At 38.1% G+C, this 25,095-nt stretch overlaps 2 protein-coding genes across 2 annotated transcripts in view; one reads left to right on the top strand and one right to left on the bottom strand.

The window, feature by feature from the left end:
* NUP155 (nucleoporin 155) overlaps positions 1-17,127 on the bottom strand; it is a 49,756-nt gene extending 32,629 nt beyond the window's left edge. Inside the window, exons 1-13 of the mRNA XM_037530671.2 lie at positions 16,836-17,127; positions 15,163-15,300; positions 13,820-13,916; positions 10,670-10,740; positions 8,473-8,565; positions 7,450-7,616; positions 6,106-6,211; positions 5,680-5,753; positions 4,727-4,818; positions 3,340-3,437; positions 2,787-2,939; positions 506-606; positions 26-196 (exon numbers count right to left, since the gene is read on the bottom strand). Coding sequence (XP_037386568.1) covers positions 26-196; positions 506-606; positions 2,787-2,939; positions 3,340-3,437; positions 4,727-4,818; positions 5,680-5,753; positions 6,106-6,211; positions 7,450-7,616; positions 8,473-8,565; positions 10,670-10,740; positions 13,820-13,916; positions 15,163-15,300; positions 16,836-16,992 — 1,518 coding nt within the window. The 5' untranslated portion in view covers positions 16,993-17,127. The remainder of the gene's footprint in view (positions 1-25; positions 197-505; positions 607-2,786; positions 2,940-3,339; positions 3,438-4,726; positions 4,819-5,679; positions 5,754-6,105; positions 6,212-7,449; positions 7,617-8,472; positions 8,566-10,669; positions 10,741-13,819; positions 13,917-15,162; positions 15,301-16,835) is intronic.
* A 2,462-nt stretch (positions 17,128-19,589) lies between these two features.
* The window catches only part of WDR70 (WD repeat domain 70), a 194,527-nt gene continuing 189,021 nt past the window's right edge, over positions 19,590-25,095 (top strand). Inside the window, exons 1-3 of the mRNA XM_037530393.2 lie at positions 19,590-19,648; positions 19,762-19,827; positions 21,979-22,062. Coding sequence (XP_037386290.1) covers positions 19,624-19,648; positions 19,762-19,827; positions 21,979-22,062 — 175 coding nt within the window. The 5' untranslated portion in view covers positions 19,590-19,623. The remainder of the gene's footprint in view (positions 19,649-19,761; positions 19,828-21,978; positions 22,063-25,095) is intronic.

The raw sequence follows: 25,095 nt of genomic DNA, 5'->3' as shown, positions 1-25,095 counted from the left end.
TTTTGTCCCCCTAATATGAACATACCTGTGCTGAGAGGAGAACAAATTTCTTTGGAGGCAACATGTGCTGCTGCACAACAACTGGTGAGTCAGTTATTGGAATATGATCCTTATTTAAAGGTGTGATTATCTTATCTACTTTCAATTCATCTATTGCAGAAAGAGCCCAGGAATGACCATCAACACGAGTTGTCATCTGTTAAAGAAAAAAGGTTTTTATACATATAATGATCATTTCATAGAAGACACATGCTTTTTCAGAAACATTATAAAAACATTCTAAAAAGTGTCCTAATGTTTAGATATTCTTAATGATTACCATAATGACTTCTAACTTCATAGTGGAAAGACACAGAATTAACAGCATACACTTCTTTTCAACATGATTTCTAATTATATAAGATTGATGCAAATGGTACTAAACAAGAAGGTAAGCTTTTTACAATTTTATTATGCACTTAAAAATTATATAAAGAATTTTTTTACAAATCTCAGGAGAACTTACCTGCGTTTCCATCATTGGTTTTTGGAAAGGAAATGTATCATGGTTAACACACCACAAAATGTCATTATCTTCATTTTCTGAGGCTGCCATCAGTAGAATTCCTAAAAGTTTAAGACACGAAAGTATTGAAAAGATAATCAGTATCACAAGGCATCAGGTAAATGCAAATCAAAACTTTAGTGAGATCCCAATCACTAGGATGGACGTAATATAAAGACAGAAAACAATAAATGTTGGTAAAGAGGTAGTCAAAGTAGAACCTTCATGTACTACTAGTAAATGTATCATTGCTTTGAAAAACAGTCTGGCAGTTCCTAAAATGTTGACAAGAAACTTACCATTTGATCCACCATTCCCCCTGGCTAGGTATATACCCCAAGGAAATGAAACTTTATATTCATTTCTTGTGTATGAATGTTCATAGCAACATCCACAGTAGCCAAAAAAGTAGAAACAACTCAAATGCCCGCCAAATGGAGAAATAAAATGTGGTACAAACATATTATTCAGCAATAAAAAGAAATGGGCATGCTATACTATGGATGAATTTAAAACATGCTAAATGAAAGTCAGTAAGTCATATGTTATCTGATTCCATACATATATCTGAATTGTCTAAACAGGCAAATTCTAGAGAAAGAACATGACTTCCAGAGCTGGGAAAAGGTGGGGGGAAGGGGGTGGTTATAAATGGGTATAGAGTTTTTTTCTGGGTGTGTGAAATATTCTGGAATTAGTTTGTGTAAAAGTTAAATTTTATAGTATGTGGATTACATCTCAAAAAAGCTATTATTAAAAAATACTGAGATGGTACATGATATTATGCATTAAAAAAAAAAAAAAGATTTATTTATTTATTTATTTATTTATTTATTTAAGCACTGGGTACAGTCAGAAGCGTGGGAGGGTGAGAGAATTCACCAGAGCCAGAGCCGGGAGCAGAACAGGCAGAGTGACAAAGTACACTGCTGAGGGGAGCAGCAAGTGCAGCAGGAGAGGTCTGCACACCGTGTGGGACCCTATCTGGGGACTGGGGATCAAACTGGCGCTGCAGAGGCTGCGGGCAGCTTCGCAGTCCAGCGCACTGGGGAGGCCCAATACCTTGCATTTTTAAAAATTCTACTTGTAAAGAGTCATTTAGGTGTTGAAAAATAAAATGTTGCAAGAGCAGAATAAAAATGGAAAAGGTTTTAGAAAAATTAAAAAGTTACATTAAACATTTTACAAATACTGTCCCAAATGAGAAAAAGCAGATATTTCATTTTTGATGTTGAACTAGACTTCAGTCATTTAAACTTAATGAATCAAAAAGCGATTGTCATCAAGATTTTATATTATTGAGCCTCCTTGTGGCACAAGGAGTTAAGTCTCAGCACTATCAAGTTATCACCAGCCACTGCTGCATGAGTTCGATCCCTGGTCAGGGAGGTAACCCACATAGCACAACAGACCTCTCCTGTCTCACCCGCTGCTCCCCTCAGCAGTGTATTTCAGTAGATCCACCTGTTCTGTTACCTACTCTGTCTCTGGTGAATCCTCTCACCCTCCCACTTCTGCACCTCTGGCTTACACCCCAGCTGTTGTATGCATAAATAAGTAAAATAAATCTTAAAAAAAAAAATTGAAAAAATTTTTATATTATTGCATGCAAAACTCAATATATCCACTAAGACACTGGCACATTAAAATGGCATCAGGAAAGGGCCTCCTCCCCTGGTGGCGCAGCTGCGAAGCTGCCTGCAGCCTCTGCAGTGCCGGTTCGATCCCCGGCCCCCAGAGAGGGTCCCACATGGCTCGACAGACCTCTCCTGCCATGCCCGCTGCTCCCCTCAGCAGTGTGTTTCATCAATCTGCCTGTTCTGTTCTCCACTCTGGCTCTGGTGAATTCTCTCACCCTCCCGTGCTTCTGACTGTACCCAGTGCTTGTATAAATAAATAAATAAATAAAAAAAAAAAAAAAAAAAGGCATCAGGAAAGTCATTTGAATTTTCCTAAGGATCCTGAAAAAAGAGAATGCAGAGTCTACTACAGTGACTGTAACACTGATTTTGATTAGTGAGTTTATAAACATGTTAACAACATGCTAAAGTTAGAAAAGTATTTTCATATTCAAAAAATACTGTAGTTTTTATGTACATAATCATTGAAAAGAAAAAATGAATTACTGGGTAAAATATCAAAACATTGAATTTTACTGGAAAATTTGTCTGTTATTTTCAAATGCACTCTAATTTAATAGTGAAGAACCCAATATTAAGTCAGACAGTATTTCAGAACTTACCCTTACTATAAAGAGCTTTATGTACTTTTGAAGGCTTTTCCACTGTGGAAGATGCTGAGAATCCAGGAGGTAAGCGAACGTGAACCAGCGTCAATGTATTAGGTCGTGCTGATGGTTGTCTGAATGGACAAGTGCTGAAATATAACCTAACACCTGCCGATGGGGTAAAATTATACATAAGTAACAGAAGATAAGAGTCCTGCGATACATGTGTTATTGAAGCAATTCACAAAAGAAACTGTAAAACAAATATCATTTTCCTGATTAGATAAAAAATCACCTAGGTCAATCAATACATTTCTTTAAAAAGAAGGAGACAGTTCCAATTCAGGTTGTCATTGAATGTAGCTACTTTATCTTTCCAGCCTGGTTTTACATATATACAATGAGGAGCTAGAACCAGAGGAATCTTGCAATTTTCATTATCTTCAGTTGTATAAATTATTAACATGGATTGATAATAGAGAAGAAAAACATTTCTAATTATAAATTCCAAATTTTAAAATTATTAAGCAATAATAACGGCAATAACAAACATATAAATAAAATATACCTGCATGTGTTACAGCCAATAACTGACAATCCAATGATTCAGAATTTTCAATCACAGCTATCTGAACAATTGGTTTAAAAACAGAACGATCTATAGTCCTAAAAGAAAAGAGAAAACTAAATTGTATTTTTAAAATGTGTCTACTATATTGTAAAGATTTCCCACAAGCATTTTTACACTTCTAAATTACAGGCCAAACACTCTTTGATATTGGCTTCAGTGGTATCTTTGGGGCTTTGACTCCAACAGCAAGAGAAACAAAAGCAAAAATAAACAAATGGGACTACATCAAATTAAAAAGTTTCCGCATAGTGGAAGAACAAAAGCCACTGAATAAAAGAAAATATTTTCACATCATACATCTGACAAGAGACTGATATTCAAGACTTACTACAGGGAACTCACACAACTCAACATAAAGAAAATAACCCAATGAAAACAAGGGTAGAAGATTTAAATAGACACTTTTCCAAAGAAGACATACAGATGGCCAATAGGCACATGAAAAAAATGCTCATGATCACTTATCATCAGGGAAATGAAAATCAAAGGCACAATGAGATATCACTTCAAACAGTCTATATCTAGACCCTTAAAAACAGTCTATATCTAGAAGAACAGAACTAACAAGTGTTGGCTAGGATATGGCAAAAAACAAACCATTGTATACTCTAGGTAGGAATGTAGACAGGTCTAGCTCCTAAGGAAAATGGAATGGAGGTTTCTCAAAATATTAAAAATAGATCTGCCTGAATGTCCAATAATTTCACTCTTAGGTATCCACCCAAAGAAAACAAAAACAGTAATTCAAAGTCATATACACAATCCTTTGTTCACTATTTACAATATCCAAAATACACAATGGATTACTGCTTAGCTATTAAAAAAAGATGAACTCTTGCCATTTGTGACAACCACGAAGGAACGTGAGGGGACTATGCTAAGCAAAATAAACCAGAAGGGAAAAACAAATAGTGGATGATTTCACTTATATGTGGAATATAAACAAAACACAGAGATAAAAATTAAAGCAAAACAAACACTAGAAATATGATTTGTAAGGTTGAGGTTATCAAAAAGGGAGGATGAAGGTGGGCTGCAAAGTTTCGGAGTCAAAATGAACTATGTGTGCTGTGGAGGTGGGTATGGTATGGCAACATACATCTGAAGAGGTGCGAGTCTATGCCCGTAAATCATATACAGTGGTGTAAATCAATGTTACCTCAATAAAAATGATAAAAAAAAAACCTTCTTGAATATGTATTGGTTAGATTTATATTGCTATGACTAGCCCTTTTTTCAAAGATCATAAAAGGCTAAAGTCTACTGCACATAAACAGTAAATTATGATTGTAAATGAAACACTAGGCAATAAATTATATCTTACCTAGCTATGTTTCCAGCAGCAGAGACAATAGAATTCTGTGACACTGAGGCAACTCTGCTCATTCCTTGACCATCTTGGCCCAAATCATAAACCTGTGAATAAAAAAGTATACCCATTTAAATATATAAATTGGATACATTTAAAAAAATACATTCAAATAAAATTTTATTGAATAAACTTTATTTTATTTTGGTATTTCATTTTATTTTATAGTATATTTATTTATACAATAACTGTGGTACAGGCCAGAGGTGCAGGAGGGTGAGAGAAGTCATCAGAGACAGAGTGGGGAGCAGAATAGGCAGATGAACCTAAGACACTGCTGAGGGGAGAAGCGGGCGAGGCAGGAGAGGTGTGCTGCCGTGCCATGTGGGTCTCTCCCTGGCCTGCTGGGAATCGAACCCGCACTGCAGAGGCTGTGGACAGCTTCACAGTGCTGCGCTCAACCTGCTGTGCCACCGAGAAGGCCCTATTTTGGTACTTTAGACAGGCAGAGAAATATTTAGATATTTGAAATTTCATTTAAAAGTTGGGATGTTTTTCAAAAAGCATAGTTCATAGAAAAATCTGAGTAAATGAATCTTCCTTAAAAACAGCAATCTTCTTTCTCCCTAAAATCCTTGTATAATCTGGGCCTCCCCTGGTGGCGCATGCGGTTGAGCACAGCGCTGAGAAGCTGTCCACAGCCTCTGCAGCGCTGGTTCAATCCCTGCCGGCGAGGGTCCCACATGGCGTGGAAGATCTCTCCTGTTGCGCCTGCTGCTCCCCTCAGCAGAGTATTTCGTCAGTCTGCCTGTTCTGTTCCTTGCTCTGTCTCTGGTGAATCCTCTCACTCTCCTGCACATCTGGCCTATACCTTGGTACTTGTGTAAATGAAAAAATAAATCTTAAAAAAAAAAAAAAATCCTTGTATAATTTTGTAACATTATAAGTATTATAATGTTAATACTTACTTGTATTACTCCTTTCTCAGATCTTGTATATAAAATATTTCTAGAATTATCAATTGCAATTTGAACAATAGGATCTAAAAGAACAACAAAAAGAGGAAAAAAAATCTCTGAAGATTAATAAATCAAACAGTAATCACAACAAATTTAAATGGCTGAATTAGAACTTTGCCTTAAGAGTCTTTCTGTCCGTTTTGTAGGTAAGTCTTAAAATATATGAATAGGAACAAAGCCAAGAAACATTTAGATAAGTCAAATCAAAACCAATCTATATGCTTATAATCACTTTATACTTTAAGAGACCTTGTAATATATAAAAAAACACTATTTAATAAGAAAAACCATTTCAATTAAGAAAGAGAATTTTATAAGAAAATATTAACATTAACAACATTAACATTTTTGTTTGTCAATTTCTTTTCTACTTACCGTCTTCAGAAAATGTGAACTGAAGCAATGATGGAATGAGGAAAGAAAGTGAGCTCTTTGAGTGGTTTATTTTCCTACATCTTTGGCTAAACCAACCTGCTTCTGCCTTAAAAGAAAAATGGAAGTAAGTGCAGATACCATTGTTATAGCAGTAATTATATAACTGTTTTTGTAAAAATCTTTCTATCATATTGAAATAACAGTAGTTATAACTGAAGTAACTGTTAAATAAACTATGTATATGCATCCTTTTTTTAAAAGATTTATTTATTTATTTATACAAGCACTGGGTACAGTCAGAAGCTGGGGAGGGTGAGAGAATTCACCAGAGCCAGAGTGGGGAGCAGAGCAGGCAGAAGGACCGAAGTACACTGCTGAGGGGAGCAGCGGGCGGCAGGAGAGGTCTGCGCGCCATGCGGGACCCTCCTCCGGTGGCCATGCGGGACCCTCCTCCGATGGCCGGGGAGCAGCCGGGGATGGAACCGGCGCTGCAGAGGCTGCGGGCAGCTTTGCAACCCAGCGATCAACCACTGTGCCACCGGGGAGGCCCTAAATAAACTATGTATATCCATCTTATAAAGAACTACGTGGCTCTCACAGCACATAACATACACAAGTATTTATTTCTACTAGATACTGACAAAGAAAGGCTTTCAAGACAGTTAAATGGAACATCAATTATGAAACAAAATGTAAGTAATAAAGTGAACTCATACATGCACAAAAGTAGACCATTTATTTGTATGTGTACCCACACACATAAATGCACATATATACAGATATTTATATATTTACCAAAGTATGTGTCATGTTCTACAAGGACACACACAGAAATGATAATGGCTTTACCTCTGGGTTTTTATAGGCATGTTATAGTTACAGAGGACTACATTTTTAATTGTATGATTAAGTAGTTCCCATTAAGAATATATTAATGTGAGGGCCTCCCTGGTGGCGCGGTGGTTGAGCACTGGGTTGCGAAGCTGCCCGCAGCCTCTGCGGTGCCGGTTTGATCCCCGGCTGTTCCCCGGCCACCGGAGGAGGGTCCCACATGGCGCGCAGACCTCTCCTGCCGCCCGCTGCGCCCCTCAGCAGTGTATTTCCGTCCTTCTGTCTGCTCTGCATCCCGCTCTGGCTCTGGTGAATTCTCTCACCCTCCCGCGCTTCTGACTGTACCCACTGCACGTATAAACAAACAAACAAACAAGTAAATAAATAAATAAATAAATAAAACATGCCTCTATTAAAAAAAAAAAAGCATATATTAATGTGTAAATAATTAGAAAATTAAAAACAAAGAGGGAAAAAAAGGAAAGAAAAAATGTTTATAAATGCCAAACTTACTTGGTACGCTACTTCATATAAACAGCCATCTTTTCCAGCCAAGAAAATCCTGCCATTATCAGTGGAAGTTATTGTTAAAAGGTAAGTGTTATCAGTGGGAAGAGAATATAAAGGATCTGGAAGCAACTGCATTCCACCGTACATACTGTCATTGAGAACTCCAGAACCTATTTTTTTGAAAGAAAGTATAAAGGAATCAATTTATCATAATTTTTTTTGAATCAGTTTATCATATTTTAAAAAAATTTAAAACTATTCTTACTGCATTCCTGACATGCTCAAAGATTCCATAACATACATTTTTTAATCACTACAAAAATACTGATAGAATTTGACAATTGAAGGTAAGTATAACCTACAGTATATATATATAACATGTAAAATGCAATATATAATTATAATATATAAAGCACATATATAACAGCACAATAGCAAACAAAAACTAACACAAATCATTACATTTTAGAATGATTAATAAACAAATACTTTTTAATACTTTAATAAAAAGTATTAAAATGTGGTAGTAATAATCATTAATTTGAGTCACAGAAAGTCCTTTCTTTACCCAAACAGATGGCTAGAATGCAGGAAGAAATCATGGGATGTTCTTATAATAACATAAGAACTTCTTTCTTTAGGGAAAGTACTGTATTATTTTTCAGTGTTCCATATGATAAAACAGCCATCCAAATAATTAGAAATAAAAGAATTAAAGCATTATTGAAAATCAGACCTGCGTCAACTACTTCTCTAGTACAGTCTTTCCTGTATATTGGATAGTTAAGAACTGCACATTATGATAAATATGATATAAATTAGATATGACCCAGTATACATAATTTATGACATATTTTTTTTTGAGTGACTAATCTGAAAGATACTCTATCTATAGGAAAATATTTTCCTATGAGCAAAAGCCCTATGAAGTTAACTTTGTGAAAGATTAATTTTTAATTATTATATTGGTCAACCTGTTTTTACTTAAAAAAAAAAAAAAAACCCACAATATGTAGATTGCTGTACCTGTTTGTATATTAGCATAGCTGAGTCCAAGAATCACTATATCCACAGGGGTTGCTAAAACCAGGAGGTGTCGTACATGAGGTTGAAAAATGCCTAAAATAAAGTAGAGATCAGGTAAGTATTATTTTCTGAAAAACATTTAGCATCTAAATATTAATAGAATATGTTTTCACCATTAAAATGAGTTATTAATTAGATATGAAAAGTTTTAACCCAATTTAGCGCATTTTGATGTTAAGCATTTCTACCTATGATCATTTAAGCAAGTAAACAGTAGTAGAAAAGAACCACCTTAGTGGGTGTAATGTGGTAAAATGCATCTGAAGAGGTGTGACCCTATAACTCTGAATCATAAACAGTGCTGTAAACAAATGTTACCTCAATAAAAAAATACAATTACAAAGAAAGGAATGAAAGAACTGCTTTAGGAAATAAGCAGTTCTTTAATAACAATTAAAATTAGTGTTACACTATAAAATAGTTTAGATTTATTAAAATATGAAGACTTTTAATTGTATACACATGTTCATAACAGTATTACTTATAACTCACAAAGGGTTTCAACAATGATGAATGGATAAACAAGTTGTGGTATATACATACAATAGAATATTACTCTGTCTTCAAAACAGAAATCTCACGTATTTAAACATGTATGAGCCTTGAGGACATTATGTTAAGTGAAATAAGTTAGTTACAAAAAGACAAATACTATTCAGTTCCATTGTATGAAGTACCTATAGAAGTCAAATTCACAAAGACAGAGTTTATCCAACAAGTTGTAGCTATCAAACAATGGGTAATTTTTACAGATTTTTTTTTTTAAAACAGATTTTTGCAATGGGTAAAAATTTACAGATTCAGAGGGGGGAATAAACTATGTAAAGTTTTTTTTTTAAATGTTAACTCATGCTAATGTATTCAATTTTTTTAAAAAAAAATTGCATGTCTTTTTATGAGATTGTGTCCAGAAATAGGAAAATAAAAAGTTCTTGTCTTTTGAGTTCACTGACTTTCCAGAAACAGTAAACTAAACCTGAAGCAGTAGGTTTACCCTTCTGTAGAGTCAAGAAATAGCCTTTCTAAGAAAATATTGCACGAAAATGTTTATACATGAGATTAGGTGGCAGGTTCTAGTAGGTCTACAAATAAGCTAAATGGGTGGACTTATAATCACTATAATGAATATTGCCCCAACATGCAGTATGCAGCATGTTCTTTTGGCTGTTACCTCCCAGTGAGATGAGATTAAAGCTGGACAACTAGTGAACCTTCTAATACACAAGAATTACTTCATCGAACTTGAAAAATATGATTAAGTTTGTCAGTTTCTCTGTAGGCAAAAAGCATGTAAATGCTAGAAAAAACAGTATTTACTTCTACTAAAGAAATATTGTGTTTTATTGAGACAATCATAAAATTGAAACATGGATTCAGTCTTCTTTCTTATAAAGCAGACTCCAAAGAGTTTAACTAATGTTGAGAAAGATGACCTTTACTTAATGTCCCCTTGCAAAAGGTGAAAAGTAAGATAGGGACTTTGTTCTTAAACTACTGACAGTTGTGGACAACAAAGCCACAATTGTTTAACTTCCAAATCAAAGACTATGACATAATTTCAATTTTGCACTGAAATATAAATTTCAGTTGAACAATAATTTACTATTTAAGGTGGATAATTTATATTAATTACAATAGAAGGCAGGAACAGTTGTTGGCTTTTATATGAATATATTCATAATGAAGAAAAAAGTAGCTACATCTATTCAGGGACAAAGTCTGCTTTGAGAGTCTGTGTTAAGGAAATACATTTCCAAAGTCATCACATAGTATATAAAATTTCATGTTTGTGCTTATAATTTCAAAATACCTATGACCATAGAACATTTTTATTTAGGCCTTGCAAACACGTGAATGTTGCATATTATTGCTTCTTGTAGGAAGGTGCATTCAAGTGATACATATTGAATTTGAATCAGCCAAGTCAAGAATTATAGTTTAATAATTTAAAAGTCAAATCATACCATGAAGAGTAAACAGTTACACATTCCTAATCACTTCCTATATTTCTAATCAGAAATAATTCAATAAAACCTCAGTAAGAAATTCAACTACTTAAAATGTGTCACCAGTCCTAAGACATTTGTGGTCTATCTATATACAAACATAATTTAATCCTTATGTTTTTACTTCTTACCAGCTTTTGGTTTCACAAGTCCCACAGCAAGAATAGTCTCACTAAGTCCATCAAAATAGGCAAGGTCTCCTCTGGCAATAGTTGAAGATAAGCATGTTAGACATAAAAGAAAATAAAGTTTTTATCATTAGGACACAATAAAAAATAAACCCATAAACAAAATGGTTTCAGTTTTAAGAACCAGACACACAGTCCTGGCTAAGGATAAGTATGAGCCAGGAAAACAGTTCTTATTCCAAATACCCTCTCCACCAAGTTTCAAGTCTCAAGTAACTATATTAGTTGACCTACTTCTGGGGAAGGGGCAAGAGAGTAGAGAAGACCCTCTCAGAAAGGAAAGCCTGTGGCTGAGGGCAGAACAGAAACATTGAGGGGAAAAAAAAAACTCCAGCAATTCAATCTATATATATCCTAAACACAAGTACTTGTAAATGAATTTGAAAGCTGTGATCTACTGGCAACACAAAACCAAATTCAGCTCAACGCCTGATTCAGTCCCCACCACAAGAAAGGATCACCTGCTAGGTCCCAGCAAAAGAAGATATATGCCTAATTCTAAGGACAGATGCTATTTATGGCAGTATTAGTTGTCTTCCACATGATGTCCAGGTTCAATCAAAAAGCATAAGAAACAAAAAGCAAGAAAAAGTGACCCTACTGTGAAGAACAAAGCAATCAACAGAACCAGACTCAATTATGAACCACATGTTCTAACTACCAGACAGGCAAGAATAGACTCCAGCAACTCTTTCTGTCTGTTTGTGTCTATGAAAGCGCCTTTGTCCCTTCCTCTCTTCTAATAAACCTAAGCTTTTTTGGAGATTAAAAAATAAGTTAAAAACAAAAGAACAGACTAATGAAAAAGATAAGGACTTGCAGCAGAGATGAAAGTAAGTCAGTCAGTGAAAATGTTAGAAATAAAAAGCACAGCACAAAGAAAGAATGTCCTAGAAGGACTGTTTAGTAGACTTTACATGGCTAGGAAAGGGATTATTGAACCTGAAGTTAGGTCAATAGAAAATACTCAAATTGAGGGCCTCCCCGGTGGCGCAGCGGTAGAGCGCTGGGTTGCGAAGCTGCCCACGGCCTCTGCAGCGCCGGTTCGATCCCCAGCTGCTCCCCGGCCACCGGAGGAGGGTCCCACATGGCGCGCAGACCTCTCCTGCCGCCCGCTGCTCCCCTCAGCAGTGTACTTTGGTCCTTCTGCCTGCTCTGCTCCCTGCTCTGGCTCTGGTGAATTCTCTCACCCTCCCGCGCTTCTGACTGTACCCAGTGCATGTATAAAAAACAAAAAACAAACAAACAAACAAACAAATAAATAAAGAAAAACATGCCTCTATTTAAAAAAAAAAAAATATAAAAAAAGAAAATACTCAAATTGAAACAAAGAGAGAATAAGTGTGGAGAAAGAAAAAAATGAAGAGTATCCAAATTTTTTTGTGTAACAGTAAACAATGTGACAAAATTGTAAATAAAATCTCAGAAGACATAATGGGGCAGGACAAATATCTAAAGATAATGCTGAATAACTAAAACTAACAAAACACAAAAACATCTGAACAAAAATACAAGAAGCATAAAGAACACCAAGCAGGATAAATACCAAGAAAAATACACACTTTAGACTTAAAGAAAACATCTGGTTGTCCTGAAAAGGGTTTAAGCAAAAAGAAAGAATACACTTAAGTGGCAAGTTATGTTTACATAGGCTCTTCTGCTAACTGGCACAGCCCTCAGACACTAAGGTCAATACTGGGCTAGTTGGGGAATAGAGAATCATTAATTGAACAAGATTATGTTCAATTAATGATTATTTAGATGGAATTAGAATTAGAAAGCTAATAGAATAACTGAAACTACTAAGCCTAAGGTTTTTGTAGAATTGAATTTGTAAACAAGAGATTTATACCAGGTATTTGTCCCTTGATTCTTTTCAGTAAGCACATTGTTCAAATAATTTTCCTTTACAAGAATTCTTCTTTGAACAAACATTTAGCTTAGAGTGACACTCCATGTGGGCAGGGACATTTATCTCATTCAGTAGTTTCTGATATATCAGAAGCGCATTTGCTAAGCAAATGAGTATGTTAGATGTTAACTGAAATAAAAATCACTATGAAAACTTGTAACAAAATAAAAACAGCAAACAAAAGTAGTTTCACTTAAGCATACTATTACAAGTTCTCATTTAGTGTCAATTTTGACTCAATGATACAGTATTATGTGTTCCTAAAATGTACATTAAGAGCAAAAGTAACATGTTAACTAAATGGACTTTCCTCTGTTTATCCCACCTGAAGATAATAGGATGGACAAGAACTAGAAATAAACCAAAATTTATCTCTAAAAAGGCAAGAGGAAGATCATCAACTCAATAAATCTTAAGCCAAGAATGCCATGAGCCTTCACTTAGACTCTCATTACATATTTTTAATTTACGCACAAGTCAAGCCCACAGAGTAACATCATAATTGTTTTGTCACTTTAATAAATTAATAGCCTTGCCTTCCACAAAAATGCAAGGAAAACAGAAGTCTTCAAAAACATCAAACCGGGGCCTCCCTGGTGGCACAGCAGGTTGAGTACGGCCCTATGAGCTGTCTGCAACCTCCGCAGCACTGATTTGATTCCTGGCCGGCCAGGGAGATTCCCACATGGCCTGACAGTCCTCTCCTGTCTTGCCCGCTGCTCCCTTCAACAGTGCCTTCAGTCCATCTGCCTGTTCTACTCCCCACTCTGTCTCTGGTGAATCCTCTCACCCTCCTGCGCCTCTGGCCTGTACCCCAGCTATTGCATAAATAAAAAATAAATCTTAAAAAAACAAAACAAAACAAAACAAAACATCAAACCATCCCTCAAAAGAATTGCTGAAAGACTATCTTTCCCATAGGCTAAGAGCTAGACACCTGTCCCTCAGAATGGTACCTAGGCCAGCAGCATCACCTATGAGCCTATACAAAGGCAGAATCTTGAGACTCACTACTATAATAGAATCTCCATTTTATCCCCAATGATTGGTATGTATATGGAGAGGTAATTATCCAGATGTTAGGTGAAAGAAAGATAAAACAGGCAGTGAGTACAACTGTATCCAAAATAAAAATAATTTAAATCCTAATCAATCAAAGCAAACCAGCCTTAAGTACATACCCATCTTCATAGTTCCACATGAATATGTCACTGTCAATTGTGAGCCAAGCTCTGCTGATAGGAGGGAACACACCCATCATGCAGTTACACTGCATATCTGAGGTAATGTGGATGTAAGGTAGATTTGAATCTCATCTTCCTTAAAATTTCTTTAAAAGATTTTTTACTTAAAAGTTATTATCTGTTAACTCATTATTAAAAGGACCAAATGAAACATCTTCACTTAAAATCTATTGAGAAGGACAATACTTTACATTACTACCTTAAAGGAATATTGATTATAACACTATTGAACTTATGACATTAAAAAATTATTTCACTGGATCAGTTTTTCCAATTGCATAAGAGCCAGAGTAATAAAAAAAGCACATAGCATGCTAAAGTCATAACTGATAATTGGCAAGTCTCTTAAAAAGCAATTGAAAAATAGACAAAGAATTATGTTATATAAATATAAGACAATAAAACAGTGAAAACAAAATAAGCATTTCCCCTAATTTTGCATTTCCTTTCTTTTTCTAAATCACACTGTATTGAAATAAGGAACTTTTTTTACTTCCAGTAGATTAATATACTTTTTAAAGTATGAGATGAAATTTTAATATATCACCTGAATGTCTTCATTATGAGAGCTATAAAGTTTCCTAGCAAGTAAATATAAAACTATTGCTTTTATATGCTGTACTGCAAATCAAATGAATCTTTATTTTTTGAGGGTAAGAACAATTTGAGTTTCCAAGTCTATGAAAATGCCATTGGTTCTTCAGTGTTTTATACCTTTACTTACAGATTCTCACTATGGTATTTAGACATGCAATTAGGTAAGACACTAGTAAGTATAAAAGCAAGTGTAAATGGAGCTCTAAGACATTAGTAAGTGTTAAAAAGCACAGCAAAAATTTTTGTGGGGGAATAAAAGTAAACACCTGGCAGTTTCTGTCTTTCAACATTTTCAGAGTCATATTACAATTTTTCAGTGTTGAAATATGGTGAAAAATAAAAATGAAAATCATGGATCTTTGACCTAAAAAGTATGCAGTAAAAACATTTTGGTATTGCACTTAATTGAAAAGTGATATTCTGTAATGTATCATTCAAAAATGCAGAGTTCCTCTTTAACAAATTATTTTCTTTCCTGTCCCAAACAATTAAAATGTAACTCAATTTTCAACATTCAATTTTATGAAACTTTCTACATACATGGCAAATGAGTCAGATACTTAAATATTTTAAATATGGCCCTTACACAAACGTATAATACACTAAGCATGACATAAGAATTACAATAATGTGATACCAATTCTAAAATCTTTTAAGGCATTAAATAAAAAGTAAAAGGATACGTCCAAACTGTTCAACAAGTTCAGGTGGGAGAGGAACTCTTCGAATGGAACTGATCTCTGGAAGGTTGGGTACTGACAGCAAACCAGGTCCTTGGAGAGGATAATCCATATCTGACATGCCAGAAACAGTGGGATTGTCTACAAAAAAATATTTATTTAAAATAACATATTATCAATTAGGCAGACAGAAGAACTGCACACTACCAAAAACAAGTGTTTTAAAATGTATTAAGGAAATTTCAAAAATATATACAACTACAGAGAAAAAAATGCAACCTATCTCTGTGTACTGATTACCCAGTTTCAACAATTACCAGTAACATGCCTAATCAAGTTTCATTTATATTACTAGCCATACTTTCCCTAAAGGATTTTTGAAAGCAAACCCCATGTAATCTTAAACCATAATTTTAATAGAACACTGCACATGTTAAATGGTAGCAGGAACATAAAGGATGGAATTTATCACTTTGATGAGGATGTGCATGGTTAAGAAAGTGTCCACAGAGATAGTTGTATTTAAGGGAATATGGAAGAACAGTTTGTCAGGCAAAGAAAAGAACAGTCCAGAGATGAAGAAATGTAAAAGAAAATCCTGAAGATGGGACTTCTTGCGGGAAACACAGTAAAGTCACTGTAACAAGTTGAGTACAGGATGGACGAGGAGAGACTAAGTTGAAAAGGAGAGCTGTGCAAAGGCAGAGAAGGAAGATTGGGGTCAGCTATGATGCAAGGACCAGAAAGTATGGGTGTATTTATAACAGGCTTCAAACCCAAAGAGGTCAAAGTGGGTAATGCTGTTGAAAATAACAGTTAATAGGCCATTGAATTCATATAAGACAAGGCCTCTGGTAAGTACCGATCAACGACAAATACTGTCTTTGCTTTGTTTCTATTGTTTCTCTGATTGTAGATCTTTTCAATGATTTTAATAAATTGCTAGAGATATCTTTTAGGTTTACAAGGCAGACTATGCTGGTTAGTTCATCTTGGTTCTTGCTTACCATCTTAAACTTTTCTCTAATTTCCATCTCATAAAAAGGTCACTTTTTCCTAGCAACTTTTGTAATTCTATACGCCTTGAAGAATCTGGCTATAATTAAAAACCGATAAACAGTATTTTCCAATGACCACTCTTGCTCGCTCATAATCTGCTTTACCCTCTGTCCACCATCTCTGCTATCCCTATTCTCTTCCTTTCTTAGACTGGTAGCTCTGTTAACATCTAGCACCCGTATTACACTAACTCTACCCATGATAAGGCGAATCTTAAGAGAACAAGGTAAATTTACAAATTCACTTCGTTTGCTCTTTCATTTTACTCTGAAATAGGATGAAATGCCAAGGATGAGACTTGGATTAGCGATCCTCCTTATCTAGCCCACAAACAATAGAAGGCAGGGAGAAACTGTCTAAAAGGGTTGGGGCCTTTGTCTTTCTCCTTCATGCACGGACTCGTTCTTCACTCCTATCGTCTCAAGTATGTGCAATGAAGAAAACAAGGCCAGGAAAACAAAATGAAGACAGCCTCTTTTCCACAATGGAAATGCAGCACACAGATCTCAGAATGTCTTTGCAGGGTCCGCCCCGGGGATAAGGACGTACTAAGGGGGTCAGGCAAGAGTCTTTGCGGCCGTAGAAGCAGAGTCACCAAATGGGCAGCGATCACTCACTTGGGGCAGACACCATCAGCAGGTCGGAAAGGTCCGGGTACATGCGGTCTTCTTGCAACTGACGGTCGATCAGCCGCCCGGCATTTTCCAGCGCCTCCTGCAGGGAGGCGGCCCCGGTGGAGGCCGGCATCGCCAAGCCCAGGAGAGAGGACGGCATCTCGTAAGCAGAAGGCACCAGCGGCGGTAAAAAGTCAAAAACCAGGGAGAAAGTAGAAAAAAGCCAAGCCCCTAAATGATACCCGCGAATTAGGGCGCGCGCGGCAAACGAGCGCCCCGGCGCCCGAGCATGACGCACTTCCGGCGGGCCCGGCGGGGCGCTCGGGGCGGCCGTGGCGGAGCTGGGGGAGGAAGCCGGCGGCGAGGCCGTGCTCGTGAAGGGGCGGGGCGAGGGGCGGCTGGGCGAGGGGTGGGGGGGGAGGAGGAGAAGGAGGAAGAGGCCCCGGGGGGCGGGGAGGGGGACAGGGGTAGAGAGGGAGTGGGGGAAGGAGAGGGGCGGAGCGGGGGGCCGGGGGAGCCGGGACGCGGCAGCGGCGAGGCGGCAGTGCCCGGGCGGCGCCGGCAGTTTGGGGTCCGTCGGTTTTGAGCGCGCGCTGGATCTTGTGCCTCGAGCTTCGCTGGTCGGAATCCCGCAACCGCCTCTAAAAGGATGCTGGTCAGTTTCTTTGGTTCCCCAAAGCGCCAGATCTCTTCTGCGAGTGGTAATTGTCAGGAACTGATTCGACGTGCCCAGAATGTCGCTGCATTTCCAATGGGCTTCAAGTGGAAATTAGGGGCCTCCCTGGTGGCGCCAGGCGTTAAGCACCGCACTATGAAGCAATCCGCAGCCTCTGCAGCATGAGTTCGATCCCCGGCCAGCCAGAGAGCACCCATATGGTGAAGCAGACCTCTCCTGACTCTCCTGCTGCAACCCTCAGCAGTGTATTTCAGTCATTCTGCCTGTTCTGTTCCCCACTCTGTCTCTGGTGAATCCTCTCACCCCCCGCATCTCTGGCCTGTGCTCCAGCTCTTGTATGCATAAATAAATAAATCTTTAAAAAAATAATAAAATGTAAATTAAAAGCCATTGGGTTTCTCCATTTGTGCATCGCGTGATCTGTTACTGTGAAAAACTGGGCGTTTAAGCGACGTATGTATTCGCTGCGAAGGACTTGCTGCCTCGCTTTATTTCCCGTTGCAGAGAGGGAACGCTATCCTAATTCATCATTTCATTTCTACCATCTAGTAGAGGGACTGTTTTACAGTTGACCACCCAGTAGGATAGTCATTCAAAACATATTAAAAACTCTTAAAACTCAACAACAAAAATGTGATTTTTAAAATGGACCAATGACCTCAACAGACTCTTCACCAAAGTTAAACCGGTGGCAGTTGAGCATATGAAAAGAATCCACATCATGTCATCAGGAGCATGCAGATTAAACCCTGAGATACCACTACATACCTATTAAAATGATCAAAATCTGCTATGCTGCCAACACCAACTGATGGTGAGTGTGTGGGTCAGTAGGAACTCTTATTCATTGCTGATGGAAATGCAAAACATTACAGTCACTGTGAAGACAATTTTTATTTGGTTTGTTTTCACAAAATTAAGCAAACACTTAACATATTAACCAGTGGTTGTGCTTCTTGATATTTACCCAAAGGATACAGAAAATTATGTCTACAAAAAAATCTGCATGGATGTTTGTAGGAGCTTTATTCATATTAAACTTGGAAGCAAACAAGATGTCCTTCAGTAGGTGAAGTTAACTGTGGTACAGCCCATCCAGACAATGAAATATTACACAACTGAAAGAAATGAGGGGAGGAAACTTAACTCTTACTATGTAAGGGAAGCCAGTGTGGAAGGGCTGCACACTGTATGACTTCAATTATATGACATTCTGGAAAAAGCAAAACTGCAGAGACAGTAAAAACATCGGTGGTTGATTAGGTTTGGGGGGAGAGGGCAGTAGTCAATAGGCAGAGCACAGAGGATTTTAGGGTAGTGAAAATACTCTAATAATGGATATATGTCATACATTTGTCTTCTACTTTTCAGTCATGTAGATCATCTCGTTATTTTTTAAAATATGCACTATGCTAATATCGCTTGAAGTGATATTAAAGAAAATTGAAAAAATTAAAAGAATACTCAAAAGGTGGAGAACTGCGGACGTTTTCACCTAGAGGACAAAACACAAAGGGAGTTTGTTGGTTTCTCTTTAGGACTCAGTGCGGAGTCAGTGCCAGATTGGCAGGAAACACGTCTGAAAAAGCTAAAGGTGCGGGCCTCCCTGGTGGGGCAAGGGGTTAAGACGCAACCTATGAGGCTATCTATCCGCAGCCACTGCAACGCGAGTTCGATCCCCGGCCAGGGAGCAACCCACATGGCGCAGCCGACCTCTCCTGACTCGCCTGCTGCTCCCCTCAGCCGTGTGTTTCAATACATCTACCTGTTCTGTTCCCCACTCTTATCTCTGGTGAATCCTCTCACCCCCACCCCCACACCTCTGGCCTGTACCCCAGCTCTTGTATGCATAAATAAATAAATCTTTTAAAAAACCTAAAGGTGTTCCAGAAGCTCCAGCCTGCGTTTCCAAGCCCGGGTGCAGCGGCCGGCGGCCTGGGCTGCGCGTCTTCCCCCGGCCTGAGGGAGCGCTGCTCGGGGACCGGGGCCCTCCGGGCGCCGCTCTTGGCGCTGGCGGCGCCGCTGACGTCACGAGGCGACACTTCCTGCCGCCGCCGCGAGCCCTTTGCCGCTGTCGGGGCCGGGCTGCGGCTCCTCCTGAGGCCGGCGCGGGCCATGGAGCGCCCGGGGCCCAGCGAAGGTGAGCGGCGGGCCGGGCGGGCCCGGCGGGCCGGCGGGCCGGGCGGGCCGGGCGGGCCGGCCGGGGGGCTCCGGGGCGCCGCGCTGACGACGCCTTCGTTTCTCTCTCTCCAGTGACAGGCTCGGACGCGGCGGGACCGGACCCGCAGCTGGCGGTCACCATGGGCTTCACGGGGTTCGGTGAGTGCCTGCCCGCGGGGCCCCGGCCTCCTGGCGTGGCAGTTTCCAGGGCGCAGGTGGAGAGGGGGCCGAGCTGTCACCTCCTCCTCGCCGGGCCTGCGCCACGTCCTAGCTGAGCGCTGGAGCACAGCCCGCCGTGTACCCGCTCTCCTGCCCAGCCGTCCTCTGAGCGCCTGCTCACCTGCAGGGACCAGCTCAGGGGACGCGCCGGGGTGTGGGCTGCTGGAGGGGACTGTGTCGTTAGTCCCGAGACCGAGATCCAACCTTTGACAGCTGTCTGTAACGACTCGGACCTTCTAGCCACAAATGGGCCTTTATGTGATGTTATAATGGTTATGAAGTCCTTTTGATTAAGGCCTTTTTGTATTTTTTAAATTTATTTTTCAATATCTTATATGATTCTTACATCATTTTTCATTTTTGCAAAATGTATGCATTTCATTTTGGTTAGATACCCCATACAATTGCAAATTGCACCCCCCCTTATTTTGGCCCTAATCCTTCCCCTCCCCTGTTACCCCCCCCACCCCCAGTGTCTCTGGTTTATAGTTGCTTGTTGATAAGGCCTTTTTTTTTTCCCTGCAGAACCTTAACTCTAGTATGTCTGTAGAGGTAATCCTGGCACGTTGTGAGAGGACAGATTTCAAACAAAGATGCAGTCATTTTTCCAGACAGTAACAAACAAATAGGAATTGTTTTCTCACCCCATTTCTGTTGGGTCTTGGCCAGAACAGACATCAGGTTAAAGTGTCCAGGTCTCTTGTTTATTGGTTCATCTAGTCATTTATTCTGGCAATTTATGTATAATTATATATTATTTCTAATTGTACATATTTTGAGGATTTTCCCATATTTTAAAATGCTCTTCCAAAACATGATTTTTAGTAACTGGATAGTAGCCCACTTGATAGAAGTGCCATAATTTGTTATATTTTAAACTTCTCTCCTGCACAGTTTCTGTTACCGGTAATACTAAAATGTACATCTTAATAAATTATGCTTTTATCTCCTTTTTTAAAAGGAATTTTATGCATATTTCCCTAGATCAGATTTATAAAGGTGGGACTACTTGGATAAAAACAGGAAATACCAAAAAGTAACAAAAATGGGGTATGTATCTTTTAAAACTTCTTGATACATACCATTCCTAACACCCTTCAGAAAGTGTTTCAACTTATACCAAAATCAGTAGTACAGAAAAATGCTAATTTTACCATATTCTTGCCAACACAAGTAGGTATTATTAAAAAAAAAAAAAGGCAATGAAAACAAATACAGTAGTGCTTCAAAGCTCAATTAGGTTTCAGAATTTGCTTTCTTGTGGTTTTAGGACTGAGGCCCGTTTTTCTTAAAGACCATTAGATGGGAATGTTTAGCTTCTTAAGATTTTTGTATTATTTATTGTCTTGCCCTCTTCATCTTCTAAGGAAATAAAAATATGTTGGGTCCTTCTCAGAGTTCAGTTGTCTCTCATTCTCCAGCTGTATCTGTTCAGCATCTTTGTTTGTAAGGGCTTCTGTGATTAGATTGGGCCAACCTGGATAATCTCCCTATTTTAAAATCCTCATAATCTTGATTACCTCTCTGTTGCCATATAGTGTAACATTCACAGTTTCAGAAATTAGGGAATGATCATTCTTTTTTTTTGCCTATCAAGCCATATATAGTTTTAAGATTTAAGGTCTAGATAAATTAGAGGAGTATTGGAAAGTTGGCTGGTACTTAGTGATGAGATTGTCATTAAAAATTCCCCGGGAGGGCCTCCCCAGTGGCGCAGCAGTTGAGCGCTGGGTTGCAGCCTCTGCAGCGCCGGTTCCATCCCCGGTTGCTCCCCGGCCACCGGAGGAGGGTCCCACATGGCACATGGCGCACAGACCTCTCCTGCCACCCGCTGCTCCCCTCAGCGGTGTACTTCAGTCCTTCTGCCTGCTCTGCTCCCTGCTCTGGCTCTAGTGAATTCTCTCACCCTCCCGCTGTACCCAGTGCTTGTATAAATAAATAAATCTTAAAAAAAAAAAAAAATCCCTGGGAGGTAAATTTTTGGTTATCTTGTAGCTGCTATAAATTAGACTAAGTGACAATTATTGAATACCTAAAGTTTGGCCAGCTTATTATTGCAAGATCACAATCTGCTATTTATTCCTATTTTAGGGAAAAAAGCTCGCACATTTGATTTGGAAGCAATGTTTGAACAAACTCGAAGAACAGCTGTGGAAAGAAGTCGGAAAACACTGGGTAAGAAGTTCAGTTATCTGCTCTTTTATTGGTTTGGATGTTGTATACACCTTACACAAGTATGTTGACAATGATAAGACTGAAAACAAATTTCAGAATTGTTAAAAGTTCGTTTGTGCCAGATCCTTTGGAAATAGAGGTGGAAGACATTTTATTTTTTAACTCAGTAAAAGTTGCATCTAAATAGGATAAGAAGAACTGAGTGCTAAAATCTTTTGGAAGGGTGTGCTATGAACAGAAAAGCATTCTAAATTAATTTATATGAATCAGAATAGCAATTTATTACCTCTTCTCCCACGTCTATCTGATTCTCATTTCATTTTTTTCTTTCCTGCTTACAGCGGAACCAGTATTTGGAAGGCTGGGCGAGAGGTGGCTCTCAGAGCTGTGTCCACCATTGACTGTTGACCCAGACAGTATAGAAAAATGAGACATAAAGTGAATGTGCCTGCTGCTGTTGAATCTCTGCATTAATGAGTTGTATCAGACTTTAATGAAGGCTTTAATTCAGATTTTAATTTGATACCAGATGGTGGCAATTCTAGGTCTTCAAAGGAGACAAACTCCTCTACTGCTTTCCTTGGATCTGATTCAGATCATTATTACCTGAGAAAAGGAATAGATATAACTTGATAGTGCAGAATGGACTAGAAATCAGAGACAGGGTTCCTGGAAAAAATTTAAGTGAATGTTGTTCTGGTGCTTGTCATTATTGGTTTTAAAATTATCTATATTGTATAGTAATATTTAATATTTGAGAAGAGAGCTTGATGTCAAATATTTTTGGTCTTTGGACGAATAAGTTTTTTGTGATGAAAAGACTATAATATTGAAAAACTTTAATTATTATGTGAAATTTAAACGTATGCAACAGTATAGTATGAACTCCCTGTACCTATAAAACATATTTAACTACTGTAAGAATTCACTTCTTTTATATTACACAAATCTTAGACTCGTTATTTTATTGTATTTATTTATTTTAAAGATTTATTTATTTATGCAAGCACTAGGTACAGTCAGAAGCGCGGGAGGGTGAGAGGATTCGCCAGAGCGGGGAGCAGAGCAGACAGACTGACAAAATACACTGGTGAGGGGAGCGGCAGGCACAGCAGGAGAGGTCTGCGGGCCTTGTGGGACCCTGGCTGGGGATCAAACAGGCGCTGCAGAGGCTGCAGGCAGCTTCGCAACCCAGCGCTCAACAGCTGCGCCACCGGGGAGGCCCAGGAACAAATTTTTTTTTTTTTTTAAATTCTATCACTATTATCTGCTGACATTTTATATAATGCATATGTTGAGATTTTATAGTCATTCATCCTGTCTACTAAAGCATTTAGCAACCACAACACTTCCTATCCATATACACAATTACACTGGCTAGTAAAAGGGACCAAAGTTCTTATTTCAACTCTGATGTTAATGCCCAGGGAAAGATTCCAACACCAATCATGAGATACATAATGCACAAATCAGAGTTTCTGAACTTTAAGAAAATATCAAACTTCAGATTCATGTGTTTAGATCAGGGGTATAAAAAGCAGTCCAAGTCCAAGAATATAACATTAAACCAAGAAAACTCAACACATTTAATTCATCCATAAACATCACAAGGAGAACATAGTTTTGAGGTAATTTTTCAAAATTAAAAAAAAAAAAAATCTAATACCTCTTCACTAGAATTCCTCTTAGTTGCTAAATATATATATGCTTTAGTAAGAAAAATGACAAGAATTAAAAGTGATATTTATATTTGTTTACTGTTTATAGTTCTTATGCCCAACATTTTAATCTCTTCAAGAAACTTGTAAGGGAGACCTTACCATTTCCACCTAACAGATGAAGAAATGAAGGATCAGAAATTTGAAAATCCATTCAATGTTACTCATCTACTTCAATGTGGTACCAACCCCTCAAACCTAAGTCCTCCAACCACAAATCCCAAGCTCACAGTTCTAAATTCAATTAAATCTCCTCAAATATACAGAGATGTTGATGTATTTATTTGTATGAGAACGAATCTTGCAAGGCATGGTACAAGGGACTATAAAAAAATATGTGAACAATCCCTGATCAAAGCGTTTTGTATCAATGTTAAAAGAAATAAATACCCCATGAGAAGGCTCCACTGTTACCTCAGTTAAAAATAAATTAAAACTTAAAAAAAAGTAAATACAGGCTTCCCCGGTGGCGCAGCGGTTGAGCGCGGGGTTGCGAAGCTGCCCGCAGCCTCTGCAGCGCCAGTTCGATCCCCAGCTGCTCCCCGGCCACTGGAGGAGGGTCCCACATGGCGCGCAGACCTCTCCTGCTGCCCGCTGCTCCCCTCAGCAGTGTACTTCCATCCTTCTGTCTGCTCTGCTCCCCACTCTGGCTCTGGTGAATTCTCTCACCCTCCCTCGCTTCTGACTGTACCCAGTGCTTGTATAAATATATAAATAAATAAACAAACAAAAAAAGAGTATCTATCTTGGGGAGTAATTATAAAAAAAAAAAAAATTTGTTCCTGAAAGCTTTAGGTATATCTAGAACATATGAAAGACATAGACTCTTTTTTAGAAATGTTGTACTGTGTGGAGATAAATGAGAAAGAAAAATCCTTCTATTCAAATGCTTACTTTGAGCATACCATAAACCTGGAGGTTATGAACCTTCTCTGACATTGGACTGGACAAAGCTCCTTTGAAAAAATGATTAAGATAGAATTTGAATATAATTTCAATGGATGATTTAGTCATCTTGAAAAGAAAAATTATTCCAGAGATTTTAGATATTAGAAGAGCTATTTTTTTTTTTTTTACCTTAAATATTTTTACTAGTTAATCCTACCTTCTCCTTTAAGGCCTCACTTTTTTACCTCTACTAGGTTTATTTCAAAACCTCTCTGTACATAATGTTTCTTGCCTTTGTTTCTATAACACTTTAAAAAATATTATGCAATCATTTTTAATATTGTTCATATCTGAAGATAAGAACCTGGCTATTTTTATACTTAAATGCCTAATACAGAACTTGATACATAGTATATCCCTGCATATT

This window comes from Talpa occidentalis, unplaced genomic scaffold, assembly GCF_014898055.3.
Source record: "Talpa occidentalis isolate TD23 unplaced genomic scaffold, MPIMG_talOcc4v2.1 talOcc4.6, whole genome shotgun sequence".
In the NCBI taxonomy this organism is placed as follows: domain Eukaryota; kingdom Metazoa; phylum Chordata; class Mammalia; order Eulipotyphla; family Talpidae; genus Talpa; species Talpa occidentalis.
Note: the sequence above shows the minus strand (reverse complement) of the source record. Positions and strands in the feature narration are given on the sequence as shown.